Below are 21,072 nucleotides of genomic sequence, written 5' to 3'. Positions count from 1 at the left end.
ACACGGTGCAGGGATGTTTGAAAACATCAATTTTTCAATGGAAACTTGTGCTGTGGGCCTTTTCCGCCCGCATCACAAACTTTCATTGAAAAATTGATGTTTCCAACCGCCCGAAGGTTGGGGTGGTTCCCAATCTGTAACCGTGTCAGGCGGACGCGAGTCTGCTCGACATCTTTAATGAGCTCCTTTGTCCTTTGCTAAATTAAATATTTCTCAATGTCTGCACTCATGTCAAATGTCTGTAAGGAGTGGTGGGAGAGGCTAAATTAATCATTTTCATTTCTGAGGTTACTGTAATGTTATAAATGTGATCAAGAACAAAAGATAAAGGGCCAAGTTAAGGTGATGTGAAAACCTTAATTTAGCCATTTCTAAGTCATTACTCTATAGATTTTAACAGTTAAAACCTAATGATAATTTATAATTGAATCCATAGGATTGGTTTTTTTTTTCATCCTCAGTTTTGCTTCATTTGATTATTCTGAAATAAAGTGGTAAAAACATACAATTCTCTTAGGGCCTGATTACGAGTTTGGCAGTGCAGCGCTAGGTCCACCCTGCCGCCGCACCACCAAAGCTGTGGTTCTGCCACCCACCAGATTAAGAGTTTCCTCCTGTCTGGGGTGCTTTGTTTTGGCATGCCCCTAAAAAGTTGTATGTGTGCTTTTTGATTTTATATAAATGAATTCAGAGGTTTCAGAAACTGCAAAGCTCTCGATGCAGGAAAGACACATTTTTTAAGGGACTTCAATATTCAAATCTGGCTTCAAAATTTAAATCTGGACTTAAAATCGAGGATGTTTCAAGGACATTTTAAGGTCATTGTTTATAGAGGGTTATTTGGCACCTGTATCTATCAACCCAGTTTTGTCTACGGGTAAAATAAAGAGTTCTCAATCGTAATAGATTTCTTTTTTTGCATTGAGGCAGCTGCAAGATGCTCTGCTTTCCACCACCCCTTCCCGACCTTACCAACGTGCCGGGAGAATCCTTTCTGCCTCAATGTTCCTTCTGCCGAACCCAAGAGGTGGGCATTTTCTGCTTTTTTTTTTTAACTCAAGCAGGAGGCTGGAAGGATTCTTTTGTACACCCACCTTGACCAAGGGCAGTCTTTCTTATAAGTAGGAAGGAATTTTTCTACCCAAAACACCACATCCATCCCATCTCAGGGCCAAGAAGGTTATTTCATCGTCCACCAGAGTTTAAAAGGACATACGGAAAGAAAGTTTCCCTATGGTCCCTGGAGGTGTTGCCTGGGGAAGTTTCATTGTACCCCTCTTCTTGTCTTGCCGAAGGGCTTGAAAAGAGCATTTTGCAACCTTTTCTACTCCTGCTACAACAGTTAACTGTCATGTACACAACTGTGAACAGGGCACCAGGGGGGCTGTTAGCTGTCATGGGCCTTCTTCAACCATATTTCATGAGACTAAAAGATGGCCAGGCAAGTGACACCTACTCTACACCCAGAAATGTACCATTTAGAGGTGGATGGGAATGGAACATCATCCAAACACCACCAGATATCCTGCCTGCCCTTCTCTCATGTCCCTCAAAGTAGACCCTTTAGCGTTCTCGTTTGGAAGGTAACTTTGGCTCACCTTGTTCGGTAGGAAAGTATCTATCTCCTGTTGCAGTTTCCGCTGAACGTCAGGATGAGTTGCCAGGTTGTAGGACAGGAAAGAAAGGGTGGTGCTGGTGGTCTCGTAGCCAGCCAATATGAAGATCATGGCTTGGGCCATAATTTCACTATCAGTCAGTGCTGTGGAAAGAAGATCAACAGGAAAGTGAGATACAAGAGTGAGAAAGCATATATGCTATGCTTTGTTATGTTATGATGTGTTATGCTATGCTGTTCTGTGAGGTGCTGCGTTATGTTATAATATGCTGTATTATGTTATGCTATGCTAGGTTATATTATGCTAAGGAGCTATCTTGTGTCATGCTGCGTTATGGTGTGTTATTTTATTGTGTTGTGATATTATTGTGCATAGCTATACTTTATGTTATAATCTGTTGTAATGTGGTTAAAATCAATATAAGGGAGTGTTATGTTGTGTCATGAAGTGCTATGCTTTGTTATTTTGGGGTGTGATATGTTGTGTCATGCTGTGCTATGCTTTATTCTGTTAGGATGTGTTATGCTATGGCAAACAAAGCAAACACACGGAGATAGTGGACGGAGCGGTGATGAGGTATGTTGTGTTATGGTATGCTGCTATGTTAAAGCAAGCTTTGTTGTGCTATGCTGTATTGCACTTTGTTATGGTATGGTGTGATATTTTGTGTCATGCAGTGGTATGCTATGATATGTTAGGGTCCATAAAGTTTGGTCATGCTGTGCTAGGTGAGGGTATGTTGTGCTATGCTATCCTGTGTTATGTTAAGGTCTGTTATATTACCCCATGCTGTGCTATGCTTGTTTAAGTCATGATTTGTTTTGATGTTGTTTCAAGCTGTGCAATGGTCTGTTATGTTATGGTATGTCGTGGTATGTAGCATCATGCTTTGGTATGGTATGGTATGTTATGTATCAAGGCGGTGTTATGGCATGTTATATTATTTTGTGCTTTGTTATGTCATGTAGTGTTATTTTATGGAGTGTTGTGTTATATTGTGCTATGCTGTGCTATAATGTATAATATTACGGTGCATTAAGTTATGCTATTTCATGTAGGGGTGTCTTATGTTGTGCTCATCTCTGCTGCCTCTTTTATGATGTGGTATGTTTTGGATAGCTCCATGCTAACAACACATTACATATTCTTTTTTTTAACAATGTATTTTTCAATGACAAAACAGTACATTACAGCCATCTTTCCTCAATATTTCCAACCACTTTAAATTGCACATTCAAACTTCAGTACTTCAATTCATCACAAGAGCATGTACTTCACCATCTTCATCATCATCTACTCTGGTGTCACACATTGTCATAGGGGTGAGCATGAGCGGTGAACACATGAAACAGAGGCTGACGTCAGGCCCCCTCCAGTTCACTGATTCTTACAGCACGTCTTGTGTTAGACAGTGTCGCTCCTGGGGAGAAGCACATTAGGAAAGTGAGCTCGTTCATGGGGTCTCTCATCCCAGCCTCTAATGCAGCTCCCGTGCCTCTAGTCCAACATGTGGCGCTATTCTCATGGTTACCGAATTCTTCTCTCGTTCGCGCTCCACTCCTTGACCAAAGTGGCCTTTTCTGACTTCCAGTCCATTGTTATTCTGCATTTTCCAGTACCAAGGCTCGTTAACAAAGCCTCTCTTGGACCCCTCTTAATGCCCCATGTAGACTTACTCCAGCGTCTCTGGGATATCTACAACCTTACTAACCTATACAGCTATCTCTGTACATACATAGTGGTCTGCATTGGGCGAATTACATCTAGGGCAGTCACCTGATCCTATTCAGAATATCGAGTGAATGCTGAAGGGTGTGATGCATTCCCTATTCAGGGAACTGGGTTGAACCAGTATGAATCAACTGTGTCTAGAAAAAAATCAAGCCACGTACTCCACTATTCTGTTTCAATCACAATCACTCAGTTTCATATTCAAGAATCCTTCCAAGGGTGTCTTTAACCCTGTGGGTGGTTGGCCTGAGACCTCCATAATCTGACTGTATAAATGGAACACTATTCAATGTCCTGTTCCTCATGTCAGTCTTGCCTGTAACATTCAGTCTGTTGGCTGCTCCCTGTAGCCACTGTGTCAAATGGCCTTGGCAGCATGCATCAATGCCCCAAAGCAAAAATTGCCCTGGTGGTATCATGTACCCCTCAAAACTCCTAAGCATACCTTTTGAATACATATCCCCTGTTGTTTCAAGCAATGATTTTTCCCATTGGTCCACCGCAAATGTGAGTGTCATCCCATGGGGTTAGATATCTAAAGAGAATTTCATGAGTCTATATTTGTTTAACTCTCTTCAACTTAGTGTATCTGTTCCAGCATTGTGCTACCACCAGCACTAGTTTTAGGACTTTGACTGCCCTCAGTTCTTGAAATAAATATCGCGCCTCATAGAATGTCTGATGCTGTCCCCATCATTAGGCATCCACTTTTGATTCATCGGAGAGGGGAGTCCATTTTATAACAAATTGGAATTGTGCCGCTATATAGTAGTATTCATAATTTGGAGCTCCAGTCCCTCTTCAGTTGTAGGAATATCAGTTTGTCGAGTGCTACCCTGCTACTTCTACATTTCCAAATTGCTGATTAGAGTGAGTCCAGGTCTTTAAATAATGACTAAAGTAATGCCACAGGTAAATTATTAAGGGCACATAGCAACCTGCGTATTATTATCATTATGAACAGTTCTATCATGTCTATCATTGACAGGAGGATCATCGTCAAAAACAGCACAGAAGTCCTGGACAATACTGGACTACTGTTTGTACCATGCGTTTATTGCAGTTGGTGTGTAGGTCACGTCTTTCCCAACCTGGCTCCAAAAAACACATGGAACGAGCTCTCACCCAATATTTGCCTCAAAACCAGCTTTCACCAATTTAGACAACCCCTAAAACATCGGTTTTTATTTCTCCTTAAGCTCCCCCCCCCCCCCCCCCCCCTCAATTTTTTTTTCTTTCAATCTAGCATCAGGGCTCCCTTTTCTGGGTAAAAGTGTGCTTTATCAAATGTCTAAACATACCATACCATAAATGCAAGTACAGCATTGAGGACTTTACCCTCTAATAAATATGTATCTGTGTGGTAAATCTGTACCACGGGCATCTGAAACAAATAGGTGTAGGCATTAAAGGGGCTGGAACATCCTATTGCTGTTCGACAGTTTCTGTACCATGCAGCGGGAAAAATATGATTTCATTCAGTTTACCTTTTGTGTGAACAGGTCAGTAAAGGTATCTAAATGATGTTGGATTTCCAGCATCTGTGTTTCTTGGGTCCTAAAACATAGCAGGATATCATACTCATATAAAGATATCATATTCTGGCATCCACTATATCTAATCCATTCACTAGTCTGTATCACTGGAAGTTTTCTGCTAGGGTCTCTAGGGTCAGCCCAAACCAGATGGGCGAAAGGGGGCCTCTCTTTCTCATGCCCCTCTTTACTGTCCATTCTCCCAAATATACTGCCCACTCTTGTACTCTGGCCACAGGGTCTGTATACAGCATCTAGATCCAACTTTGTATGAATTGTAGGTCCAAGTCCCCTTTTCCCTCAAGGCTATTTTTAGGTAAGATCAACCCAGGGAGTAAAAGACTTTCTCTACATCAAGCGTCACCACTGAGGTCAATGTATATCCTACAAGGACCTCTGTTAGGACTTGAAACTGTCTTCTAAGGTTTAGGGAGCTGTACGACCTTGCACAAAGCCAACCTGTTCAGAGTGGATAAATCTTGTATTCAGCAATAAGTAATGATAACGGCTCATACAATACTTTGTTGAACAAGTCTATACTCTGCTTGGGAAGAACTACAAATACTGCTTCCCTCAAAGACTTTGGAACAGTTACCCTCTGCAGTTGTTGTATATTTCTAGGGGTTTTGTACACAGCCAGGAAGTGAATGAGTCATAGCAATGAAATGGTAGGCCATCGGTTCTTGGGGCTTTGTTCTTACGCCTCATGTGAATAGCTTTCCTTATCGCTTACACCATTACAGGCTGTTCTAGTGCTGCCCTCCATTTGTTGGGTAGCATTTTTAAATTTGCTAGGGCCAAGTACTCAGATACCTGGAAGCTGGAACCTCACTGTGTCCGCAGTTAGCCCTGCTCATTCCACAGCTGGCTACTTCACAGTGAACAGACAGAAAAGAGAGAAACCTACACATGGGCTTAAATCTGACAGATCCTCATATTTCTGTTCACATAGGTCCCCATGTGATGCCATTTGATAGGGGTCAAGGGAACAGCAGAGGGTCAAATATTAATGTCCCTTAACAAGTATCAGCTGGCATTCAAAAATTCACTATTTTGCATTGTAAATATGATTAATGTCTCAGGCATTACATTCTAGTGTGTGGTTTGTTGATATATTCGATAGTCTGAGGTTATGAATTAACTTCAGTTCTCTATTCTCAGTCCGGTTGGCTTGTCGTAGTTATCCTACTGTGATGATTCTGGATCATGCAACTGACTCAACTTATCAGAGGGCAGGGCATCTGCCACTGGGGCTATACATTCTGCCATAATTGGGCATCATTTACTCGTGCCTCCTACTGGCCCTTGATGCGTGTCTTCCTTTAGTTTGTAGCCAGTCTCTCCTTTTGCAGTTAAGATATTCTTCTCTTCTAGACATTCCCTGATGGCTGACCCATCTGATAAAGAGAGCACAACCCTCATGTATCACCTTTGATTTCACCTAGAGTAACAGTATGTAGCAAATTTGCTCTTTGCAGGGCTTCCTTTTAGCTTACAGCCTTTGTGCTTGCACTGCTGCCATGTAATCTGGAAACAGAGAATCAGTAGCATCGTCCACTTTAAAGGAGCTGTGTGCAGCGTGAGCAGGCATTCTTCAGGATAATATCATGGTCCCAATAGTTAAAGAGCTTTAAAATCGACAGATGGGTGTGTGAGGGGGAACCTGATGGTAGCAGCAGGACCAGTGCTTTATGAAACCTTTCAATCACAAAGAATTTAGAGAGGCCCTAAGGCACAATTGACAGCTAATATTCCAGGTATACAGCTTTGTCTCAACCTTCTGCATGGTCTTGGAGCCCAACTATTCCAATGGTACTTCTGTATGCTCTTCCTCTGTATTTTCTGCCTGACAGTCTAAGTAACATACACTTTCCAGTAACTCTGACCTCTTTTTGCTCATTTCAGCAATTTCAGACATCACACAGCAATGTCTGTCAGCCCGAATTGACAACTTTCTTTGGTCAGACCTTAGTAACCATATGTCTATGGCTACTGTGCCGATTTTAAATTCAAGGACAGTTTGCGATCCTTGCACTGCTCTTAATATGCCATCCAGGCTGTTTGTTGGATCAGATGAGGCTACCCCCTCTTTCTCGGCTTCTGCTACTACTACAGTTTGCCTTGTGCTCTTGAGTTAACCAGTTTTCCAAGCACAGGTTGTTTACTCTATGTTGTAGTACCCTGATAAACCCCTGATTCCAGCTGTTAGCACCTGAAATGTTTATTGGTCCTAACAGTGGGTCACATTAGTGGCTAGAGTATGGGCTGTGAATGTAGTGCCCTACTATTTACGTTCATGGTGACTGAGTTCAATTTACAATCCCACAAATGTTTCATGTCACAAAGTCCCTTGTGTGGGCGGTAGGTGAATTTGGGGAGTGAGGGGGAAATGCCCTTCTTTACTGCTCACCAGTGCTTGTGTAGGCAATCTGCCCAGACTGTCCCAGTCCACACATGCTATAGGGGAAACACTACCTTTCATCTCCTTGGCCACACCCAGTCACCGTAAGTCATTTAATAACTTCACTATGTAAATTCCCACAGGCAAGCAGCTGCCCCCACTTTCACCAGTTGACCACACTGGGTGTTTCCACCTTTCTAGATTGGTACAGCTGTGGCGCCCACACCTCCTTAATGCCATCTGGGCATACCCCACTGTATCAGATGCATACATTGAGGTTGCCATCTCTCTCTCCCCTTTGTCAGGGTACAAGGAGGTGCTCAGCCCACAAAGTATAGCTCCACCAGTGTGGGGTTTCCCCCACTGCTCCAAATCTACTGCATGCCTTTTTTTATGCTGCCTCTTGCTTCATTGTATGGCCCTGTGCTACTAATTCCATTACAGTTGCGCGGATAACATCTTGTTTTGTGGCCTTCTCGAGCTTGCTTTATGTTTATTCCCAGGACCATGTTCTGTTCCTGCTCTGTGGTAGCTCCTACCATGATTCCACTTGTGCCATGCTGTTTCTCAGCACAGGGGCACCCAGCTTCTTTTGCAGTTGGCCAACTTTGCCCCACATTGTGTCAAATTTCATGGACAGGGTTTGCAGTTTAGGCAATTCTCGTCTTGTCGGCCATGTTTCTGGCTGCTTCTCCCACATTATGGGTTATGTTACTGAGTGTTGTATTGTGTCATGCTGTGCCATGCTGTGTTATGTTATAGTATTTCATGTTATGCTGAGTAATGCTGTACTATGTTGCATTAAGTTATGGTGTGTTGTGTTTTGTTGTTTTATGTAGTGCTACGCTGTGTATTGTTAGGGTATTTTATTCCATGTCTTTTATATTCGGGTGTTTTGTGTTGTGCTTTGATGTTATCCTAGGTTGTGTTATGGTGTGTCATGCTATGCTATGCTATGGTGTGTTGCTTTATGTTGTGTTATTGTGTCAGCCAAGTAACAACATAAAAAACAAACTTTCTTTCTCTATTACAAACTACACATCATGTTGCATCTGCCCTCTAACAAAGGACTATCTGATGTTGCATCCACAAAACCAAATGGTAACACAAATAAGATAATTTTACCGTCCTCAAAATGACATGGGCTTCATGGATAGCCTGACCAAGCAATACAAGGCATGAAAGCCACAGGAAGGGCAGTGGCTATAGGGAACTGATCCAAAGCCCACTCACATTTTATGTTTACTTCTTTTTATTATACTTTTTTAAAGAATGAATGACACATCGAGGCGACAAATCCTGTTCAGACATAAACATGGTCCCCACCAGAGCCCACATTGAAACCTGAATTCGAAATTGGCAATAACAAGAGATTTTACATCTCGTCTAAAACGCATATACTATAAGGTGGGCAGAGTTAAGCCGTGGAACTCAAGGTCTAAATAATTTAAAGATGAGACCACCATTGGTGCCTTCAAATCTCAGATGAAGGCCACTTGCTCTAATGAAACAACTGTGCAACTTTTACAATCTCTGTAATTGCATCTCTTATCGTTGTACGGATGGCTGTTTAGTTTTTCACAATTCACTTGCACATTTTGTGTTTTTCTTCCCTTCAATCCTTTGTCCTTTTAAGGTTATGAGCATTGAAAATATGCTTTGTATGGCGCTATGAAGTACGCTATAAATATTTAAAAAACAAATAACTCAAATATTCTACCTGTCAGTTCTGCTGATCTCCATCACTACCTTAGACATTAAAGTCCACTTAATGTTTGGGTATATTTTAGGGTATTACCTTTGTACCCGTGATTTATGCCATCGGATGCTGGAATGTCTTCTGTCTGAGAATCAACCATCAATTGCAAAAAATCCACTCGGTTCTGAGAATAGAAGGAATGACACACAGAATACTATCAGTTAAAAATATCCTATACAAATATGTTTCATCTCTAACAATTCAGCTAGATGGTTAAGGACATTTTTAATTGTACAGGGATACTATAGGCATCAAGGTATGGCACCTACCCAAGTGTCAGTGAACTTGGTAATCTTAATTTACGACTAGTTATCACGCTGCAATATTTCACTTTATGCAGTCAATTACAAAGAATCAAATCCTGTTTATTATGACTGCACTATGTTTATGTCCACTAACAACCACTGATGCCTCTAGTTTGAAGAAGTGTTTGCCAATGTATTTGACTAGGACAGCAATATCTGAAAATTTGGCCTAGAAGGTGTTGTGAAAGTGCAGGGAATAATCATGACACAATGGTGTATATTTGAGTCTTTTATTTGTACATCCCTAGGAGAGCCTCTCTCTCCTTATCCTCTCTCTAGTCTACTATTTCCATGACTGCTCCTCCCTTACCGGTTCCCTGTTAGACTTCCCCTGTCAGGGTCTCCTTTTCCCTTGGATCCCACTGCCCTGAAGCTAACGTTGAGTTACAACATTATATCTTCCCTCACTCACAAAAAAGTTGATTGTCCTTACTGACATAGATCTTTAGATTTCTTCAATAAGTCGAGCAGGTTTTCGAAGAGCTCACTGTGTTGGGCATAGTGGGTTTGGTTCAGTTGGTACTGCAGCTACAAGAGTGAACACAGGGTCATCTCCTCTGAATTGTTCCTGATTAGCTCCAGAGTTGTCACCCTTAATGTGGTTGCTGGTTTATCGACTTCCAACTCACATTTCTTGAAATGTGATGTCTCTGGCTATCCTCTTGTCATCAGAGACTACCATGATCATAGTTCCTTTAAGATTGGGCACTTGTAACGGATATTTATGATAGCAGCTATCCATGTTTTTTCTCTGTTGTTGCCTGACCGGGACCTAATACTTTTACTGAATAGTTGATGTTTGTGCCATCTGGCGAATGTCCACTTGTTCTTTCATCTTGGTCTTTGTGCTGTGGTCCCATTGTGCCATTGCTTTCTGGTCTGGAGCGTGAGAGGCATGACCAGCCGGATTCACCCAGATGGGGATTCTGGTGCGCTCTGATTGGCCTGGTGCCACATGATACCAAATGCTTTTTGGTGGATCTGACATTTGAAGTGACAGTGGTGGTTCTTCTTTGTTATGCCACAAAGAGGTCAGTTCTCTATTGTCTACCTGTTGATTGGTCCTGCCTTCTTCAAGGTGTCTCTACATGTCCGTTGGGAGATATTGTTCTATATAGACAAAGGGGGGACAAGAGGGCTTTTACTCAAGGAGGTCCAGCATACATGCCCAGTCAGTCATTTGAAAAAGAAAAAGTATGCGGTTCCTCAGAAAAGAGAAGTGAAGGGAAAGGAAAGACCGTGAGAAAGAGGAATTCCTCTATTCGGAACTAGGGTCCTCACACACCCAGCAAGCTAGGTGTCATGCTTCATCATATGGACCTGCTCCTCGTCGGGCCGGCGCTGCAATGCCCGACGGGCACCCTAAAAAGGGGCTCTTTGGCGGAGATCTTCAGTTCCTGGCCGTATGATGCAGTGTGTGTGAGAGGGACCTAGCAGTATAGATGTGAGTGCAGGGAAGTGAATTAAAACAAGTTAGAGGGTCCAAAAAATAATTTTATTGGGAGTGGCTCTCTACCTGAATAAAAATGTGAAAACAGAATGGCAGCTAGCTGATGTTATGATTCAGCTTGGCTAGGCTCATCTGTGCTGGTCGACATGTTTCTTGCCAAGTGGTCCTAGTGATCCGTGGCAATTCCTCAGGACCTAAAAAGCTGTCAAGAATCTACACCAGGCAGTACGTACAATAGTTACTTACTACCTGTTCAATGGGAACGGTCTCGCCATATGCCTAGGGAAACCTAAAAGGAAAGGAGACTGTAAGTCAGGTATCCCAAGCAAAGGCAATGAGCGAAGTGAGTGATTACTGTACAGGTGTACGACACAAAGTGGTGCTAAACCCCAAAATGACTAGACGGTCCAATCTGAAGTCCTTAAACACCATGTGTCAATGTTTCTATACAGTGAGTGGTGGTGCTCCTATAGCTAGTGATTTAAAAAAATCAATTAAAAACAACTAAAACAGAAGGCTGGAAAGGTCGTGGTATCCTAATGGAAACTAGGATAAAGTGCCTAAAGGTATTACAAAGTTGCACTAATGGGAAACTCACCCAAGATGGTGTAGTACCATGCTCCTATCCGTGGCCGTGGCGCCACCTGGACACCAAAATTCTAGTGTTCTAATAGGAAACAAGGTAATGAGGGAAAACAGCAGCAAAACCGACAGTAATTATCAGCAGAAATAGATTCAGAAGCCCACGTGTGTCCCTGTCACATGAGCTGCAGTGCCGTGATTCTCAGAGCACCGGAGGTAATCAATGGTCTAATAGCGCCACAGAGCGAACTTTAAAAGACAGAAGGAGATGCAGAAATTGCACATGCCAAGCCACTGAAGGTATCAGCCAAATGGAGCCGCGTGACCATGGAAACCAGGTATACAATCACACACACTCGCTCGCCCCTAATGGTGCGATACCGGCAAGTACGAGGCTGCCGTGTATGGTAGATAGGAACCACAGCCCCGCCTGCTCTCCCTGAGTGGCGAGCGAGATGCGAGAAACTGCATACAGTGAAAGACCCGAGTGGCTCACTAGTCAAAAGCGGAGGTAACTACCAAAATTAAGGCAAGCACTGGCAAAGTCGCGTCCACTTCGGATCTGTCAGTGCGACTGCGGGGATATGACCAGTGGCAGAAGTACCAACAGAAGTAGAAATCACAACGAAACAACTCACCTGATCAGTTGTTCACAAGCGGCCGCGCAGAAACGCTGCTATACTCACTCGGAGGTTGTTGCCAGTAGGGGGTATAAACCTACCCATGCGCCGCTCGACCCGGGAATACTGACGGCCGGTTAAGTGCCGTAGCAGATATACCGGCGGAATCGTTCAGCAGGGGGCGTGTCTAAAACCGGAAATGTAAAATAAGTGGACAGAGTCTCTCTATAGAGTGTCAAAAGCCGCGGCCATCTTGGAAAGGCCTCTGTACATAGTCGGATCTTAATAAACCCATTAGAATATGGGTATAAGGATTACATGCAAAGTGGCAAGAAACTATTATTGGAAAGTCCAAACTGGCGGCCATAGATCAGTGAATAGCGTGTCTAGTATCTAATATGTATAACATATAGATAGAGCCATATATTAAGGTGTCCAAAGTTGCGGCCATCTTGGAGTGGTCTCAGGGCACAATCAAACCTAAGGTGACCCTGTGGATATGCGTTTAGCGATCACATGCAGAGAGTGGAGAATCTAGCAATGGGGTAGTAGAAATATATTGCGGTCAAAAATGAACCGGTGTAGGGGCAAATAAAATCAATAGACCCTGGGAAAATGGAGTCAATGGTTACTAAGTCATAGAGTGGATAGAGTATACCACTAATCACATGTAACACCGATTTATCTCTCAGTTAGCGCTGCCCACGGGATCTGATCATTCAAGCCTTCCCGGTCTGTCCTGAGACGGTGCACCCATCGCTGTTCAATCTTGAATAATGCTCTCTGTGTAATCCTGGGGTGTGTCTCAAGGATTAACCATCTTAGGGAGTCTGGTGTGTGGTTGTTCTCTTTACAGTGGGTATATAGTTTAGTAGTGATTCTTTGACATCTCACATTGCTCTTGTGCTCTGTAATGCGAGTTCTTACTGGTCGCATGGTCATGCCTACATATCTCTGTTCACAGGGGCAGGTGATCAGGTAAATGCATTGCGTGGTATTGCAATTAGTATGACGCTGTAGCCTCCATGTAAATGAGTCTGAGAGCACCACCTCTTTAGTCACCACAGTTTGATGACACACTGAACAGGAACCACACGGATAGTGTCCTCTCACTGGAGGGAGACCCCAGAGGGTGTTTTGTACCTGGTGGTTAGTCTGTCTGGGTCTCGTGTTGATAAGAATATCCTTGAGGTTTTGTGTGCGTTTGAAAGCAAACCGCGGCGGCGGGATAGTGAGGTCACCCGCTGTGAGGATCCCCCAATGCTTCTTAATGATACCCTTGATGGTGGTGGAGTTGGGGGTGAATGAAGTGACACAGGTCAAGGTATCTGTCTTATCCTTGATGTTAGGTTGTAGTAAGACTTCTCGTGGATTGTTACGAGCCCTCTTTAGTGAGTTTTTTACTTTGTGCTCGGGATAACCTCTCTGCCTCAGATTAGAGCTCAGTTGGTCAGCTTCAATTAGGTAATCGTTGGTGGTAGAGCAATTCCTCCTCAGGCGGAGAAATTGTCCAAAGGGTAAATTATCCCTGAGGGCCTTAGGGTGGTGGCTACTGTATAAGAGCAAACTATTCCTATCAGTAGGTTTTTTGTAAAGTGTGGTGCTAAGGCCTGTGTCCCCTAATGTGACCATGAGATCCAAGAAAGGTACATTCGAGTCAGAGATAGTATGTGTAAATTTCAAGAATGGATTCTGGGCATTGATCCAATTGCAAAATGCTAGGCATGTCTGGAGATCTCCTTTCCAGAAGATCAAAATATCGTCAATAAAGCGCCTCCACAGGGTTAGATTACTGATGTAAGGGTTACTGGGGTGCCTGACGATCTCATCCTCAAAACTGGCCATGTAAATACAGGCCACACTAGGGGCAAAGGTACTACCCATCGATGTTCCCTGTGATTGGTGGAATAACTGTGCATTATACTCGAAGTAATTCTCAGTTAAAGCCAATGTGGCGCACTCCATCACAAAAGAAATGGGAGTAGGTGACATCCATTCTTCTTTCATCAGGGCATTCTCGATAGCCACCAAGGTGGCACGTTGGGGGATATTTGTGTATAAAGCTTCCACATCCAACGTTACCAGGAGGTCGATATTACTGGTGTCATGTGTCTCCTCTATGATTTGTAAGATATCTGTGGTGTCACGGACGTAAGAAGGAGTTTTTTTGACCAGAGGTTGTAAGAAATGATCAACAAATCTCGAGAGGGGTTCCAGGAGGGAACCTATACCTGATACAATCGGTCGTCCCGGGACAGGTGTAGTGCCCTTATGTATCTTGGGCAGAGTGTAAAAGTATGGGGTCTTAGGCTCCCTGGCGTTCAGGAATTCAGCTTCCTTTTTACTGATCCAACCGTTACTCTCTGCTTCAAAAGTAATGGTCGCGATCCTGGTGGTAAGCCTCGGTGTGGGGTCAGTGGAGATCGGCGTGTAGTACTTAGTGTTGTCAAGTTGGCGTCTACACTCTCTGTCATAGTCAGCGGTATTCTGTATCACCGTCGCTCCTCCCTTGTCTGCCTGTTTGATGATAATACTATTGTCATTGGCTAAGGTTTTAGCAGCTGACAATTCCGCACTGGACATGTTGTGGTAAAATCCCCTAGTAGGAATTGCACCCAAGTCACGAAGCACAGCTTTCTCAAATGTGAGTACTTCAGGTGGCACCATGTTGTTGGTGGGGGTAAATCTAGACGGGTTACGTAAGCCCGTATCCATAGACTCGATGGCTGGCTGGTCTTGAAAGAAAGCCTTGAGGCGTATCTTTCTGAGGAATTCATGTATCTCACAATTGTCCCTAAAATTGTCAGTTCTCGGTGTAGGGACAAATCCGAGTCCCTTTGTGAGAACCGCCTCCTCCAAAGGACTCAGGGGTCTGTCTGAAAGGTTCACCACTAATTCTTTTTCCCTCTGTTCCTGCCCCTGGGTGCTGACTGGAATTGTTCCTGATCCTGCCACTGAACTCCTTTGGTTGGCCCTCTTTTTCGACCTCTTCCTCTGCCCCAACCTCTGTCTAAAAAAGGAGGGTTTCCAGGGGGATAGAATTGAGGCTGGCCATGTGGAAACATAGGGTACTGCCAGAAGGGAGGTTGTGGTGGACCCGTGAAAACCGGGGCATTATTGTAAACAGGGTAAGGTGATTGAAAACTCCTTTTCTGTTGATTCCCCCCCCAACTGTTGGAACTCGAGTCACTACCCGTTGATCCTCTTCTCGAATTGTCTGAATTCTCATCAGACGAGTAGCTATTCTTGGTTGCCTGGAAGTCTGCTCTTAAGTAGGGATAAATCTTCTCTTTATCAAACTTCTGAATGTCCTTCTGAAGTTTGTTGATCTTAAGTTTGAGTAAATACTCTTTGTTTTCAGCGATCTCATTGTTTATTTCCGCCAGTTTTGCCTTAAATGCGGTATTCTGGGTTGTGGATTTAAGTGCACTTTCTGCTGCCTGGATCCTCAATAACAGGGCGTCAGCTAATCTCTGGGCCGTGTTAATAATGAGAACCAAGAGATCTCTGGTGCATTTCCACGAGACTAAACTCCATTCCTTCTTAAAAGTCGGGTCTTCCAGGAAGAGCCTAGGGAAGACATTAATGATGAGTCCACTGGGTGCTATATTCGCCCTTAGATACTCCGTCATAAGGGCCCCATGTAATGAGATCTTAATCCACTCCCTTTTTAAAGCTGTAAGAGAAGTCCAGTCTTCTGTTTGTGACCCTGAGGCCACAGAACCCCCACTACCCAGAAGGGAGGGAGTCTTCCTTAAAATGTCAGCTACTGCTTCATCATTGAAGCTGAGCCCCAGGTTGTCCTCCATGATTGGTAGGTCAACGCAATGCAACCGTTGGGTGAACGGTGCTTTGGGGATTGAAATGGTCCACTTAGCGCAATTACACCGTGTGGTATCCTAAATGCTGTCCCACGGGGGTCACCCGTGCACAAGACTATATAGACAAAGGGGGGACAAGAGGGCTTTTACTCAAGGAGGTCCAGCATACATGCCCAGTCAGTCATTTGAAAAAGAAAAAGTATGCGGTTCCTCAGAAAAGAGAAGTGAAGGGAAAGGAAAGACCGTGAGAAAGAGGAATTCCTCTATTCGGAACTAGGGTCCTCACACACCCAGCAAGCTAGGTGTCATGCTTCATCATATGGACCTGCTCCTCGTCGGGCCGGCGCTGCAATGCCCGACGGGCACCCTAAAAAGGGGCTCTTTGGCGGAGATCTTCAGTTCCTGGCCGTATGATGCAGTGTGTGTGAGAGGGACCTAGCAGTGTAGATGTGAGTGCAGGGAAGTGAATTAAAACAAGTTAGAGGGTCCAAAAAATAATTTTATTGGGAGTGGCTCTCTACCTGAATAAAAATGTGAAAACAGAATGGCAGCTAGCTGATGTTATGATTCAGCTTGGCTAGGCTCATCTGTGCTGGTCGACATGTTTCTTGCCAAGTGGTCCTAGTGATCCGTGGCAATTCCTCAGGACCTAAAAAAGCTGTCAAGAATCTACACCAGGCAGTACGTACAATAGTTACTTACTACCTGTTCAATGGGAACGGTCTCGCCATATGCCTAGGGAAACCTAAAAGGAAAGGAGACTGTAAGTCAGGTATCCCAAGCAAAGGCAATGAGCGAAGTGAGTGATTACTGTACAGGTGTACGACACAAAGTGGTGCTAAACCCCAAAATGACTAGACGGTCCAATCTGAAGTCCTTAAACACCATGTGTCAATGTTTCTATACAGTGAGTGGCGGTGCTCCTATAGCTAGTGATTTAAAAAAATCAATTAAAAACAACTAAAACAGAAGGCTGGAAAGGTCGTGGTATCCTAATGGAAACTAGGATAAAGTGCCTAAAGGTATTACAAAGTTGCACTAATGGGAAACTCACCCAAGATGGTGTAGTACCATGCTCCTATCCGTGGCCGTGGCGCCACCTGGACACCAAAATTCTAGTGTTCTAATAGGAAACAAGGTAATGAGGGAAAACAGCAGCAAAGCCGACAGTAATTATCAGCAGAAATATATTCAGAAGCCCACGTGTGTCCCTGTCACATGAGCTGCAGTGCCGTGATTCTCAGAGCACCGGAGGTAATCAATGGTCTAATAGCGCCACAGAGCGAACTTTAAAAGACAGAAGGAGATGCAGAAATTGCACATGCCAAGCCACTGAAGGTATCAGCCAAATGGAGCCGCGTGACCATGGAAACCAGGTATACAATCACACACACTCGCTCGCCCCTAATGGTGCGATACCGGCAAGTACGAGGCTGCCGTGTATGGTAGATAGGAACCACAGCCCCGCCTGCTCTCCCTGAGTGGCGAGCGAGATGCGAGAAACTGCATACAGTGAAAGACCCGAGTGGCTCACTAGTCAAAAGCGGAGGTAACTACCAAAATTAAGGCAAGCACTGGCAAAGTCGCGTCCACTTCGGATCTGTCAGTGCGACTGCGGGGATATGACCAGTGGCAGAAGTACCAACAGAAGAGACTCTGTCCACTTATTTTACATTTCCGGTTTTAGACACGCCCCCTCCAGTAAGAACTCGCATTACAGAGCACAAGAGCAATGTGAGATGTCAAAGAATCACTACTAAACTATATACCCACTGTAAAGAGAACAACCACACACCAGACTCCCTAAGATGGTTAATCCTTGAGACACACCCCAGGATTACACAGAGAGCATTATTCAAGATTGAACAGCGATGGGTGCACCGTCTCAGGACAGACCGGGAAGGCTTGAATGATCAGATCCCGTGGGCAGCGCTAACTGAGAGATAAATCGGTGTTACATGTGATTAGTGGTATACTCTATCCACTCTATGACTTAGTAACCATTGACTCCATTTTCCCAGGGTCTATTGATTTTATTTGCCCCTACACCGGTTCATTTTTGACCGCAATATATTTCTACTACCCCATTGCTAGATTCTCCACTCTCTGCATGTGATCGCTAAACGCATATCCACAGGGTCACCTTAGGTTTGATTGTGCCCTGAGACCACTCCAAGATGGCCGCAACTTTGGACACCTTAATATATGGCTCTATCTATATGTTATACATATTAGATACTAGACACGCTATTCACTGATCTATGGCCGCCAGTTTGGACTTTCCAATAATAGTTTCTTGCCACTTTGCATGTAATCCTTATACCCATATTCTAATGGGTTTATTAAGATCCGACTATGTACAGAGGCCTTTCCAAGATGGCCGCGGCTTTTGACACTCTATAGAGAGACTCTGTCCACTTATTTTACATTTCCGGTTTTAGACACGCCCCCTGCTGAACGATTCCGCCGGTATATCTGCTACGGCACTTAACCGGCCGTCAGTATTCCCGGGTCGAGCGGCGCATGGGTAGGTTTATACCCCCTACTGGCAACAACCTCCGAGTGAGTATAGCAGCGTTTCTGCGCGGCCGCTTGTGAACAACTGATCAGGTGAGTTGTTTCGTTGTGATTTCTACTTCTGTTGGTACTTCTGCCACTGGTCATATCCCCGCAGTCGCACTGACAGATCCGAAGTGGACGCGACTTTGCCAGTGCTTGCCCTAATTTTGGTAGTTACCTCCGCTTTTGACTAGTGAGCCACTCGGGTCTTTCACTGTATGCAGTTTCTCGCATCTCGCTCGCCACTCAGGGAGAGCAGGCGGGGCTGTGGTTCCTATCTACCATACACGGCAGCCTCGTACTTGCCGGTATCGCACCATTAGGGGCGAGCGAGTGTGTGTGATTGTATACCTGGTTTCCATGGTCACGCGGCTCCATTTGGCTGATACCTTCAGTGGCTTGGCATGTGCAATTTCTGCATCTCCTTCTGTCTTTTAAAGTTCGCTCTGTGGCGCTATTAGACCATTGATTACCTCCGGTGCTCTGAGAATCACGGCACTGCAGCTCATGTGACAGGGACACACGTGGGCTTCTGAATCTATTTCTGCTGATAATTACTGTCGGTTTTGCTGCTGTTTTCCCTCATTACCTTGTTTCCTATTAGAACACTAGAATTTTGGTGTCCAGGTGGCGCCACGGCCACGGATAGGAGCATGGTACTACACCATCTTGGGTGAGTTTCCCATTAGTGCAACTTTGTAATACCTTTAGGCACTTTATCCTAGTTTCCATTAGGATACCACGACCTTTCCAGCCTTCTGTTTTAGTTGTTTTTAATTGATTTTTTTAAATCACTAGCTATAGGAGCACCACCACTCACTGTATAGAAACATTGACACATGGTGTTTAAGGACTTCAGATTGGACCGTCTAGTCATTTTGGGGTTTAGCACCACTTTGTGTCGTACACCTGTACAGTAATCACTCACTTCGCTCATTGCCTTTGCTTGGGATACCTGACTTACAGTCTCCTTTCCTTTTAGGTTTCCCTAGGCATATGGCGAGACCGTTCCCATTGAACAGGTAGTAAGTAACTATTGTACGTACTGCCTGGTGTAGATTCTTGACAGCTTTTTTAGGTCCTGAGGAATTGCCACGGATCACTAGGACCACTTGGCAAGAAACATGTCGACCAGCACAGATGAGCCTAGCCAAGCTGAATCATAACATCAGCTAGCTGCCATTCTGTTTTCACATTTTTATTCAGGTAGAGAGCCACTCCCAATAAAATTATTTTTTGGACCCTCTAACTTGTTTTAATTCACTTCCCTGCACTCACATCTACACTGCTAGGTCCCTCTCACACACACTGCATCATACGGCCAGGAACTGAAGATCTCCGCCAAAGAGCCCCTTTTTAGGGTGCCCGTCGGGCATTGCAGCGCCGGCCCGACGAGGAGCAGGTCCATATGATGAAGCATGACACCTAGCTTGCTGGGTGTGTGAGGACCCTAGTTCCGAATAGAGGAATTCCTCTTTCTCACGGTCTTTCCTTTCCCTTCACTTCTCTTTTCTGAGGAACCGCATACTTTTTCTTTTTCAAATGACTGACTGGGCATGTATGCTGGACCTCCTTGAGTAAAAGCCCTCTTGTCCCCCCTTTGTCTATATAGTCTTGTGCACGGGTGACCCCCGTGGGACAGCATTTAGGATACCACACGGTGTAATTGCGCTAAGTGGACCATTTCAATCCCCAAAGCACCGTTCACCCAACGGTTGCATTGCGTTGACCTACCAATCATGGAGGACAACCTGGGGCTCAGCTTCAATGATGAAGCAGTAGCTGACATTTTAAGGAAGACTCCCTCCCTTCTGGGTAGTGGGGGTTCTGTGGCCTCAGGGTCACAAACAGAAGACTGGACTTCTCTTACAGCTTTAAAAAGGGAGTGGATTAAGATCTCATTACATGGGGCCCTTATGACGGAGTATCTAAGGGCGAATATAGCACCCAGTGGACTCATCATTAATGTCTTCCCTAGGCTCTTCCTGGAAGACCCGACTTTTAAGAAGGAATGGAGTTTAGTCTCGTGGAAATGCACCAGAGATCTCTTGGTTCTCATTATTAACACGGCCCAGAGATTAGCTGACGCCCTGTTATTGAGGATCCAGGCAGCAGAAAGTGCACTTAAATCCACAACCCAGAATACCGCATTTAAGGCAAAACTGGCGGAAATAAACAATGAGATCGCTGAAAACAAAGAGTATTTACTCAAACTTAAGATCAACAAACTTCAGAAGGACATTCAGAAGTTTGATAAAGAGAAGATTTATCCCTACTTAAGAGCAGACTTCCAGGCAACCAAGAATAGCTACTCGTCTGATGAGAATTCAGACAATTCGAGAAGAGGATCAACGGGTAGTGACTCGAGTTCCAACAGTTGGGGGGGGAATCAACAGAAAAGGAGTTTTCAATCACCTTACCCTGTTTACAATAATGCCCCGGTTTTCACGGGTCCACCACAACCTCCCTTCTGGCAGTACCCTATGTTTCCACATGGCCAGCCTCAATTCTATCCCCCTGGAAACCCTCCTTTTTTAGACAGAGGTTGGGGCAGAGGAAGAGGTCGAAAAAGAGGGCCAACCAAAGGAGTTCAGTGGCAGGATCAGGAACAATTCCAGTCAGCACCCAGGGGCAGGAACAGAGGGAAAAAGAATTAGTGGTGAACCTTTCAGACAGACCCCTGAGTCCTTTGG

The 21,072-nt window shown here is 44.5% G+C and overlaps 1 protein-coding gene across 1 annotated transcript in view; it reads right to left on the bottom strand.

Annotated features, from left to right (window-relative positions):
- The window catches only part of LOC146796557 (cytochrome P450 3A21-like), a 301,005-nt gene that overhangs the window by 65,909 nt on the left and 214,024 nt on the right, over positions 1–21,072 (bottom strand). Inside the window, exons 9-10 of the mRNA XM_085629194.1 lie at positions 9,082–9,166; positions 1,599–1,759 (exon numbers count right to left, since the gene is read on the bottom strand). Coding sequence (XP_085485320.1) covers positions 1,599–1,759; positions 9,082–9,166 — 246 coding nt within the window. The remainder of the gene's footprint in view (positions 1–1,598; positions 1,760–9,081; positions 9,167–21,072) is intronic.

The sequence above is a fragment of the Triturus cristatus genome, chromosome 10 (genome assembly GCF_964204655.1).
Source record: "Triturus cristatus chromosome 10, aTriCri1.1, whole genome shotgun sequence".
NCBI classification, from domain to species: Eukaryota; Metazoa; Chordata; class Amphibia; order Caudata; family Salamandridae; genus Triturus; species Triturus cristatus.
Note: the sequence above shows the minus strand (reverse complement) of the source record. Positions and strands in the feature narration are given on the sequence as shown.